The 11,690-nt window shown below is 40.7% G+C and overlaps 1 protein-coding gene across 1 annotated transcript; it reads left to right on the forward strand.

Moving 5' to 3' along the window:
* Positions 1–4: 4 nt before the first annotated feature.
* HTATSF1 (HIV-1 Tat specific factor 1) lies at positions 5–11,217 on the forward strand (the record flags this gene model as incomplete). The annotated part of the gene is made up of 9 exons (XM_009073348.1): positions 5–43; positions 3,597–3,801; positions 4,119–4,166; positions 5,277–5,431; positions 6,453–6,616; positions 8,219–8,318; positions 9,482–9,571; positions 10,049–10,186; positions 10,564–11,217. Coding segments are annotated over 9 exons (1,227 nt in total), but the record flags the coding sequence as incomplete, so codon positions are not given.
* Between the last annotated feature and the right edge of the window lie 473 nt (positions 11,218–11,690).

The following is an 11,690-nucleotide window of genomic DNA, read 5'->3' on the forward strand; positions in this document are numbered from 1 at the left end:
CGCCTACGAGTGGGACCGGGAGAAGAAGGCCTGGTTCCCCAAGGTGGGTGCGGGGCCGCCGTGAGCCGCGGGCAGCGCCGTCCCCGTGCGCGGGGAAGGGCGAGGCGAGAGGGGAGAGCGGTTGGTGTTCCCTTGGCCGCGTTCGCCGCGTCGCTGTGCGCTGAGAGGTGTCAGCAGCGCCGAAACACTCGTTCCTGCGTGAGGAGTCTCGTCTGTGCCCGCTGCTGTCTGAGCTTTGGTTGTGAAGAGCTCCGGGTTGGCTCTTCTTCTCGGCTGTGGATCTGTACAGTTGTTTGGGCCTGGCGTGGAGTCGCAGTCCACAAATGTGGATCTGAAGGACTGGATCTGCTCTGGATGTGTTTATGTCTCTTTGTCGCAGCAGCTGTGGTTGAGCCTTGTGTGAAGAGGTGCAATAGTCTGTTTAAAGGTCTAGGTGAAAATGGAATTAAATGTCCTCCTTCTCTTGTTTCATTATCTGAAAATGCCCTGCAAAGATACCTTGTTCCATCTCCTTTGATCTTGGAAGCACAGTGGGAAATTAAGTGCATTTGTATGAGAGGCAATTTCACAGCATGGAAACGTTAGCTTTTCATCCTGCTTTTTTAAAAAAAATTAAACATTTAAGGTATAAAATATGACCTGGCTGTAACAACGTGGTTCTACAAGGGGAGAGGGAACATGGATTTAATGTGTTGAGCCGATCTGCTCTGCAAGTGGAAGAGTAGTTTTGTTCCCATTCACCGCTGTGAACAAGGGCAATTACTTAATTTAGTGTTAAGGCATTTTAAGGCAAACACTTGATGGATGTAATGTGCCAGTTCTAGTCTGACTGTGAATTCATTGCAGCTCAGAGAATCTGAGTGAGAATGAAGCCTGTAGTGCCAAGTTTCTGTGTGTAAACCCAGGGAGGTGTCTGTGGCAGATGGTTTATGGAGGGGTAAAAGCATGTGAAAAATCCAGACTCTGCTTGAAGCACTGGAGAACTGAGTTATCCCTGTACAGTGCTATATCCAGTAAGCACAGTAAAAGGAATCTTCCTTTTTTTTTTTTTTTTTACCCCCTTCCTTCCCTGCTTTCTCACCTCTTTTTTTACATTATATGTCCTTAGTAGCATTGGTTTTTCCGAAGTGCCTTTCTTATCTCTTCTCTCTTGGAGAGGAAATAACATGGAGAGTTGGACAGGTTAATAGGAAGAGCAAAGCCCATCAGTAAATAGGATGTGTAGTAGAAGTTGGTGACCTATCAGTGACCTGTCAGTGACCTGTGGTCCTTCACAAAGATTCCTTGCTGAGCTAGATATCACAGTGTCTCAGGTTAATTCTTTTTGCTGATGATTATTCATCTGAATGTTGTATCAAAATAAATTTAACAGGCTGCTGGAGGCAGAAGTTGGAGTTCTTTCTCCATGAGCAGAAATACAATTCTTAATGTCTGTTCTGTGACAAAAGATGAAAATGTTCTGACTGGTGTAAGTAGTCATCCTCCAGAGCCTGGATTGCCTTAGGAATGGAGTCTCTGCTGAGTTTCCACTAAAGCATATTTCAAAGCAGTGCATAAAGTGAGTGATATTAAGTGTCAACATTCCCCAGGAAGATTTGGAGCCAGTCAAATATTTAATAGAAGCAAATGTAATCTCTTTTATTATTTAGTGATTTTTCTTTCCGTGGTATTGTATTGATGAATGTCAACTGTTAGAGACCTTCACAGACACAGCACAGAGTGGAGTGCTGAATTCATGACTTGCTATGAGAATACAGATGTTGGCTGTCATCTGCAAGCACAGGGTATCTGTTCTTCATTTGGTTAATCTATTCCTTTCCATGTCAGTGGGACCAGCAGTTAATGACATGCTCACATGTCCTGTAGTATTGTATTTCTTTTCCTATAAGCTTAATTGCCCCAACCAAACTGTCCAACGGTGTGGATAGAACTGATCTCTCTGTGATGTTCTCCACCAGAACAGGCAACAAATTCTGTGGGTGCTTGTTTGTCACACAGGCATGGTATGACATAAGCTCCAATAAAAGCCTTTGTACTTGTATCAGTTCCTTTGTGCTTGGGAAAATGCACTTTAAAGTGATGTGGTTGTAATGGTTATATGGTAGGATGATAAGCATATTGTGCAAAACCCATCTTTGTTATTGGCTGGCAAGATTTGACAGTCCATGGTAGGTGATTTGCTAAGAATAAACTGAGCTTTACAGGAGGATGCAATTCCCCCTGAAGCTGAAAAATAATCCTGCTGCAGGAACGTGGCTACTTGTTGCAGGTTCAATCACTAATTTATCAGTACGTTTTCTGATGAAGATGAATAATCCTGTTCACCAGAAGGTATAAAAGCTTCTTAATTCCCTGGGTCTCATCAACTGTGACAGGAAGGATTTGCTAAGATTGCTAGTGTCAAGCATAATGAACTTGGTTAGAACACAGAGTCTCTTCTCCACTAAATGTGGTTATTCTTTCTTTCTCTTGTCATTGTGTCGTGTCATGTCTGTTAGAGCAGCTGCTTACATTCCTGATCGAGGTGTGTTGCAAATCTTGTTTAGCCTGGGAGCTATTTCTTGCTGAACTTTATATATGTATATGGAGCTCCATGGCATCTTACATTATTCCTGACAAGCCTGTTGCTGTCAGTTCTGCACTTTTGATTTGTCATAATAAAAGTTTAGAGTTGAAAGATCAATCTCCAAATCACTGTGGAAGGCAGGAGATTGCATTTTTATCACTGACACTTACAATTGCTCTCTTACAATAGCTTAATGACATTTAAGTTTTGTTCCCTTCTGAATACAGATGAAGCAAGTGCAGCACAGGTCAGAGGCAGATAACATTTTCAGAGGTTTGGAATAAAATCCTTTCAGGGTGGGTAACTTCAGAAAGTGCTTCATAATGCAGGGCTGCTGGCAAAAGCAGTTGAGATGTTACCTCTGCATGTAATTGCTAGTGGCTGACTATAAAATTTACCTGGCTGGAAGCACTGGTTGTAATTTGTAGGATCTTTTTACTTTGACATAGGCATTAGCCAATCTTAGGTTTTATCCTAACATAGTCTTTCTCTGGAAAAGAGCAAATTAATTATTTATCTGTTAGTAGGCTAGAAAGTGAAGTGTATGGCTTTAGAAAGAGTGCTCTGTCTAACTGCAATATTTATTGTCTGTCAGCACAAATATGTGTCATCTCTGGAAATGATTCCCTGAAAAGGCAGATGCCTGCAAATGTCAGTCATTTATCATCTGTGGATAAGTTGTTGGCTTACTGTCAGTGTCACTTTATCTCTTTGCCATGGCCAGGAGCACTTGATTTCTGTCCTTAAGGCAAATCCAGTTTGTGTGGAAAGCAGAAAGCACTGAAAACAGAACTCGTGAAATGTTTGTGTAAAAACTTCATGTGCTCTATGGAATTAGTACGTTGGTCTAGTTCAGGTAATACCCAAACTGGTGGTTCTTGTTGTGTTTATGGCTTTGCAAAGATGATTTTAAAGTAGTTTTGAAATACTGTTATTTTCTATGATGGGAAAATTACAATCACCTAATAAACGCAAACCTGAGTTTGTAGTTCTTTGAAATTTCAGATTAATTTTCCTAATTTCTTTCCAGATAACAGAAGATTTCCTGGCAACCTATCATGCCAACTATGGCTTCCACGGAGATGAGACAGACACTTCATCTGCTTCTGGCACAGCCACTGAAAGTAAGCAACCAGTGAGTTCTAAGACACCAGCAACACAACCATCAGCAAATGAGAAAGGACCAAAACAAACAGATCCAAAACAGAAGTCTGAAAAAAGGAAGCTAGAGCCAGGTGAGTGACAAAGCCTTTCTCCCTGTGTAGGCTGTGACCTGTATAGTGCTGAATGAAATCTGGCAATTGTTTGCTGTTATCAGGTACAGCAAAGGTATGGGTTGTGCTGAAAACTTCCAGAATGGTTTTAAAATGGTGTGGGTCTTCATAGGTGTCCTCTGAAATCTGAACACAGGGTGGGGAAAGAGCAAGTGAAGGGCATGTTCAGAGCTTCTCTGTGAGCAAGCAAAACTTAGAAACCTCACAGAATATAAACATTAGTGCATGCTCTCATGTTTAATACATTGCCATAACTGAACTAAACCTCTTGTGTTTAGGGTGGTTTCATGTTGAAGAAGACAGAAACACAAATGTTTATGTGACAGGTAAGTAATAGTGTTTTATTTGTGTAATTTGAGCTGAAGTTAGTAAAAGAGACTCATATGTGTCTCTAATATTCTCTATTCAGTCTGCCACTTGCAAGCTACTTAATGTTGTGTTCCTGACTGCATAATGTCTTTGTGACCTTTAAATGGCAGAAGTGGCAGAGCAGTAGCAGGGACATGCTCTATGCTTTCATCTGTTTTATGTAGTGTTTTCTGAGCTGTGGCAACCAAGACACTATTTTATTTTCTTTTTTAAGCAAAACAAGTTCTGCAAGCTTTTAAGGAATAGGATAATGAGTAATTTGTAATAAGATGGTGCATCGACTATACCCATCACTTAATCTTTAACTTTTGTTTGATTTAATAAATATATGATTAAATTATTAGGAAAGAAGGAGGAAGCAGTAAGAAAGAAAAGCTGGGAATAGAATGAGCAAGTAGTGGGGAAGCTCAGATGAAATTATCTGTGTACTTATTATGGTGTTTCTCTCCCTGGTTTGGATGGTGGGTTGCTGTCTAGATATCTGAAGGTAGATTTGGTGGTTCTGAGTTCTGAATTCTCACCTGAATTCTCAAAAATCTTCAGGCCAAACTAGCACAGAACATCCACGTAATTTTCACATTCATTTCGGTGTTTTTCTTGTCCTCGGTTCAAAGTTCAGGCCTTAAAGACTCTACATATCACCAGTTGCTTGTTTTGTTGATTTTTTTTGGGTGGAGAAAATAGTTGTCTGTTTATAGGCTTGGGGTTTTTTTGTCTCTGGTCCCCAGTGGTACAGTGGAAATTAAAGCTTGGGCAGGAGAGTTACATTGGCAGAGGCAACGTTGGTATCATGTGTAACAGTAAAGCTCTAGATCTGCCTGTTGGAGAGCACAAAGATGTTTATGTGTGTTACACCTATTAAAAAGTACAAGGATTTTCAAAACACTGGTATGAACTAATGCTTGTAAGGTAACCTCAAAAATATCAATCCCAAGTGATATTTCCTGTAAAATAGTGTCCTTAAGTTTGATATCTTTAAAGAAACACTGGGGGAGGGTTTTTTCTAATATGTTTCTTTTTTTTTAAGCATATCATACTCAAGTCTTCTGTTTGAATTTATTTTGCAGGTTTACCCCCAGACATCACAAAAGATGAATTTGTGCAAGTCATGTCGAAATGTGGTATCATTATGAGAGATCCTCAGACAGAAGAGCACAAAATCAAACTGTACAAGGATAAGGAAGGAAATCTTAAAGGAGATGGTCTCTGTTGCTATCTGAAGGTCAGTGGTGCTCTGAAGTGCTGTTGTCCTTCCCATTGAAGGCACCTGTGGCCACTGTTTCAGAATCATATTCAGAGTATTGTTGAAATACCTAGAGTATAACTTAGAATGTAGGTATCTGTTGTAAAGATTAACTCCAGGGGTGCCCATTTACCTCCTTGTGCACCTCATTCGTTTCCTCTTACCCAGCCCCCTGAAAATGATAATCCCTGCTGTCTCTGCATGTCTCTCTGCATGTTCCTGTCTCGGGTGCTTGGGATTATGGGGTCAAATGGGAGGCTCTTCCCCTTCTGCTTTGAAAATGGCTACTGTGTAACCCAGAATACAAAAATAATGAGCCTGGAAGGAACACAGTGCTGAATTTACAGCTTGGAGCTGAGAACTGTTTGGGTTCAGAACTGTGTTGCATTCTTTATTCAGCTATGAAAGTTTAGGCTGCAGTACTGTTTCCTTCATGTGTTTCACTCGTGAATTGTTTGAAAGTTGGTGCTTGCAAGTGCAGCCTGCTTTAATTCTGCAAGAAGCACCACAAAAATTCAATGTTTTGTAGTCTGTGCTAGTTTTGTAATTGTACTAGTTAGGCTGTTGAGTGCACAACCATAAAGACAGTCTCCACTTCAAAGGACTTTTAAGAGAACATTAAAAATTACTTAAGAGGCTCTACATCTGCTGTTCTTGGAGAAATGATACAAGCTTTATAGGAAATCAGTTCCCTGAAACCTTATTATTCTTGCTTTTAAGTTCATCACTTACTGAAACGTTCCAGTTTGGTTTCTGTAGCATGTTTCAATGAAATGTGTGCAGTTGCTTTCAGGAGCATTAAAACTGAGATGAAGAAATACTGGGTTTGATCAAGTAAGCATTGCCAGCTGTGTGTCAGGAGGCTTGGAAAAGATGTGGCATTATGGTTTTCAGTGACAGGGACTTCATTCTTAGCACATTATACTTAATGACATGCTATTAGACTAATTGGACTGTGCCATGTGCTATAAACCTTGTGCTGTGTTTTATCTTCAAACAGAGAGAATCAGTTCAACTGGCATTGAGGCTTCTGGATGAGGCAGAAATCCGAGGCTATAAATTGCACGTGGAAGTTGCCAAGTTCCAACTGAAGGGGGAGTATGATGCCAGCAAAAAGAAGAAGAAATGTAAAGACTACAAGAAGAAGTTGTCTCAACAGCAGAAGTTTGTATTTCTTATTTCACTAAAACATTGCTTGAATTCTGAGTGCTGTTAGTAAAGTGCTGCTTTGTTTCAAGTGCAGTGCTAAGTTATAGAAAAGTTAAAGTCTTATCTGACAGTGAAATAGCTTAACTAATGCACATTTGAAGGGGAGGAACTCCTAAATTAAACGTTGACTTAATGAACTTCTTTGTGATTGGACTTTAGAATAGTACATAGGGAGCCATGGTCCTTCCTGATGTAGAAGAAAACGTTACAGCTCTGGGGAGATAAAAGACATTTTTTCTTAGTGTGGAAGTCCTGTCAGGATACCTGGGCTTATTGTTAAGGCTCATAGCACTCTGGCTGCACACTTACTGTTTGCACCACACTGTGCTAGCTGCAAAGGGCAGGAGATGTTGCTGTTGGCTGCCATAACAGCAGATATTAAAGTATCTTTGGAGAGTTCCCCTAGACATCTCTCTTGGGTATGAAAATACACTGGTTTTTGAATTGTACCGTGATTAATTGCTTTTGTCACTTAAAAATTGTTTTTCTGCCTTTTGGAACCAAGAAGAAGCAGATTGAAGAAGAAAGAAGTTTGAATGTGTAGGACTTTTGATGCTATAATGACAACACCTTTCCACTGAACATTGTGAATAGTGACACAGAGACATTTTGCCATAGTTAAAGGCTATTTGGTGTCTTACCAATTAAACCCAGAAGTAGCTTGAAATATATCTGCCCCAAAGATACATTGCCAGTTGTTGCTGTAAGAAGTCTGTGGAGAGAGAAGTATGAAAATAATGAAAGTGCACTGTACAGTAATTTGTGTGGATAAAAGGACTGTGTTCCTTTTGAGTCAAACAGCATAATTTACTGGTCAAACTACTCTCATAGGAAATCCAAGTTTTCTTCAGCTAAAGTAGCAGGTACCAGAAAGAACTTAAGATTTCCCCTTGCTCCCCCAAGATACGGTTTTGTAAAAAGGTGTAAGTGAATATGTAATATTTTGCAATAGGATGTGAATTAGGTGTTTCTGGGAGAAGTAACATTTGCTGTGAGAAAGCAGAATCCTAGGACAGATACCCCGAGTTACATGGCTGGTTTGTGGCAGTGACTCTGTACACTGTGGAACAAAATACATCTCGCAGCAATGCCTGTATAAGGGCCAAGGTGTTCTTCAATGTTTGTTAAAATAAAAGCAGTTACACTCTTCTCTTTGGTAAAATTTATCTCCTTTTTTAGCAAATAAGTGAGGAAAAAAAGGTGAAGTATCAACAGTTTTATTGTACTTGGCAGCAGGTGGTTCCTGTATCTGAGCTAATACTAGGAGGGAACTAAAACTTCAAAATTATTTTCTCAGTGTTTAAAAAATGCTTTGATTTTTTAAAATAGTTTATATTTCCTCTATGAGCTTTTACAGACCTTAACTGCTTTGTAGAGTGGTAGACCTGGGTAATGATTGCATATTTCAGAAGAGTAACTGAACTGTTTGTGTCAAAATACTTGTTTGAGTTGATGTATTGCAAGGAATGCCAAATTAATGATTTTTTTTCAACAAATACTTGTAGAAACTGAAGAGAGGCGCAACAATATCTTCTTACTGTTGCTTCATTTCATTAGACAGCTGGATTGGAGGCCGGAGAAGAAAGATGGTGCAGCGCGAATGCGACACGAACGCATCATTATTATCAGGAACATGTTTCACCCAAAGGACTTTGAGGTAGGAAGATGCAGTTTGCTGCTGTAGATTGTGTTGTTAAAAGCTGACATTGTCTGAACTTGGTGCCATACAAATTTTAGCTAAATTCTAAGCAGATGAGAACAAAGTTAGAGTTCATTCATCTCCCCAAAATGCAAGAAAAAGCTGTTGGTAAGAAGGTATTTTTCAAAGCAGCCTTTTTTTACTGTGTATCCTGACAATAGTCCTTTTTGGGATGGAAAGAGGAAACAATCCCATGCAGCACTATAGTCTGGGAACAGAGTGGCTGGAGAGCACCAGGCAGAAAGGGACCTGGGAGTTTGGAGAGACAGAGAGCTGAACATGAACCAGCAGTGTGCTCAGGTGGCCAAGAAGGCCAATGGCATCCTGGCCTGGATCAGGAACAGCATGGTCAGCAGGACCAGGGAGGTGATTCTGCCCCTGGACTTGGCACTGGTGAGGCCACACCTTGAATAGTGTGTGCAGTTCTGGGCCCTTCAGTTCAGGAGGGATATTGAGGTGCTGGAGCAGGTCCAGAGAAGAGCAACGAGGCTGGTAAAGGGACTGGAGCACAAGTGCCATGAGGAGAGGCTGAGGGAGCTGGGGGTGTTCAGCCTGGAGAAGAGGAGGCTCAGGGGAGACCTTATTGTCCTGTACAACTCCCTAGGTGGGGGTTCGTCTCTTCGCTCAGCAGTAGGACAAGAGGGCACAGACTCAAGCTCTGCCAGGAGAGGTTTAGGTTGGATATTAGGAAGAGATTTTTTACAGAGAGAGTGATCAGGCATTGGAATGTGCTGTCCAGGGAGGTGGTGGATTCACCATCCCTGGAGGTTTTCAGGATGAGACTGGATGTGGCACTTAATGCCATGGTCTGGTAGCCACGGTAGGGTTGGACTTGATGGTCTTGGAGGTCTTTTCCAACCCTGCTGATTCTGTGATTCTGTGATTCAATAGCTCTGTTAGAATGAAGAAACCATTGCAAACCAGCTTTATTAATAAGTAGCACTTATTAAATTCAAACAAGAGCTCTCTGCCAGCTCCCAAGTGGCTTTGAAAATGCAGCTTAATAGCACTTCATTTCTGAACTTTCAGGAGGTTGGCAGGTGCCTTCCATTGGTGTTTAAGCAAAACTAAAGCTGAGAGGAGTGTTCCTGTTTAATTGCAGCTGTGTGATTGCTTTGCAGGAGGATCCCTTAGTGCTAAATGAGATCAGAGAAGATCTGCGGACGGAGTGTGAAAAGTTTGGTCAAGTGAAGAAGGTTCTCATATTTGATGTAGGTATTTTGTACATGTTGTGTTGGCAGAATCGATGCAGTGTGCAAAGGTGCAAGACATTTAGGCTGCTTTAAACACGAGTGGAGCATTTCTTTGGTTTTGTGTGTTCAGTTCACGGAAACTTGGCTTAATGTCCCAGTACTTTGTTTTGGTACTTAACGTCTAAGCACCTCTCTGCTTCACCCGGTGTGAATGCAAACTAACTCTTCGCAGTACATGTTACCAGTTTGAACAGTGTATAAGTATGTTTATTTGTAGCTAAGCCAGCTGACCTTTTTTTATTTTCTGTGTCCAAAAATTGTGTTCTCTGTGCCAGTAGAGCACAGTGTGTCAACTTGGACACCAAATTTTTCAAACACAGTTACACAGACCAGAATGGAACTATATCCTGATTGGTTTTGTAACACAATCTAAGATACTTTGGAATAAATACACTAGTTAGATTACTGTTAAATGAAATTTGTTTCTGCTTACAGCGACACCCTGATGGAGTGGCTTCTGTGTCATTTAAAGAAGCAACTGAAGCTGATCTGTGCAAGCAAACTCTACATGGAAGGTGGTTTGGTGGCCGTCAGCTCAGTGCTGAAACATGGGATGGTGTCACAGATTATCAGGTAGCCTTTAATGATCCTGTTTTATCAAATGGTTCTTCCAAACCATAAACCTCTTTTCATTCAAGAGGTGTTTGGCATTCCCATCCCCTTCCCACCCCTGTACTATCTTCCTTCTTCTCAAAATCTGCTAGAATATCTCCCAAAAATCATTTAATTATTCAGCTTAGCAAAGAATTAAAGGACCTTTTTGATGTTAAAAGTTGTGTGTTGATGTCAGGTTAGACGATTAGCCACTGGATGTACAGATCCTTAGTTCAGTCAGCAGAGAACTCCTGAGATAATTCTGTCATATAAACACTTGTATAATTTTCTCTGTGTAAATACTCACTGTGACTAGTATGACCTTGTAATGATGTGTATAAACATCTCTTTAATAGGTGGAGGAGACTGCAAGGGAAAGGGAGGAAAGGCTGAAGGTGTGGGGGTCGTTTTTAGAGGATCCTGATGCGAAGGAGCAGCAAACTACATCGGATTCAGATTCCCCATCGAGTAGCGTTAAAGTGCCCGAAGGCAAACAACAGCAACCGGCTGAGGTCAAAGACACCCCGAAGGAGGAGGCAAATGAAGCTCCTAAGAGGGAGAATAATGGTGAGGGCATTAATGAAGATGGAGCTCCATCCACAGACAGCAGCCTGGCAGGCAGCGATGGGGAAGCTGATACATAACACCTTTAACGCTTTAGGGAAGCATGGGTTGATTTTTAGGGTGATGTTTGAGTTGATCCCTTTCTTCAGGGTGACTGCAGACAATATTCATATGAATATAGGCATATTAGAGTGTCATCAACTGTGTGCTTTGAAGTTTTCATTAAAAGCAGTATTTAATGAGGTTCTAAGAGTTTGTATTAATTGGCTGTTCAGGTAAAGTAACTCAAGTTGCCAAGAATGCAGTAAAACTCATCAGGCTTCTTCTGTTCTAACTATGCTTGTCAGTGTTTCATTGTGTGAGTGTGAAATATGTTCCAACCCTTCAGTTTCTGTAACTCTGTGTAACTTAAGTAATGCAAAGCTATTACAAGATTTGTGGATTTTACTGTTAATTTTCCTGTACCCTTTGGAACTCAGTATTTCATCCTTAAAAATGATTTGTGTCCTGAATACTTTTGGATCATTTTATGGAACAGATGCTGTGATACATACAGGGTGAATGTGTTGGATGTGTTGCTATGCATTAGGTAGCAAATGGTAAGCGTAGTACCAAGTCACAGACTTAAAGGAAGTGGAAAACAGACAACATTGCCATAGCCAACCTAAGGCAAACTGAGTGAAGAGAGATTAGTAAATCACAGCATTCAGTACATTATTTTTTTTCTTCCCCTATTTAAATCTTCCGTTGATGTTAGATAGAGGCTGGAATTATGTCAAGGAGACCAGAAATGCATGACACACATTCTAGGCCAAAATGAAATAAGACTGATCCTAAACTCTCATGGTCTGTATGCAGTAGGTATCAAAATAGACTTTTTTTTGGTGGTGGTTTTATTAGTTTTTGCTTTAATACTTGA

The sequence above is a fragment of the Acanthisitta chloris genome, unplaced genomic scaffold (genome assembly GCF_000695815.1).
Source record: "Acanthisitta chloris isolate BGI_N310 unplaced genomic scaffold, ASM69581v1 scaffold42164, whole genome shotgun sequence".
Classification (NCBI taxonomy): Eukaryota; Metazoa; Chordata; class Aves; order Passeriformes; family Acanthisittidae; genus Acanthisitta; species Acanthisitta chloris.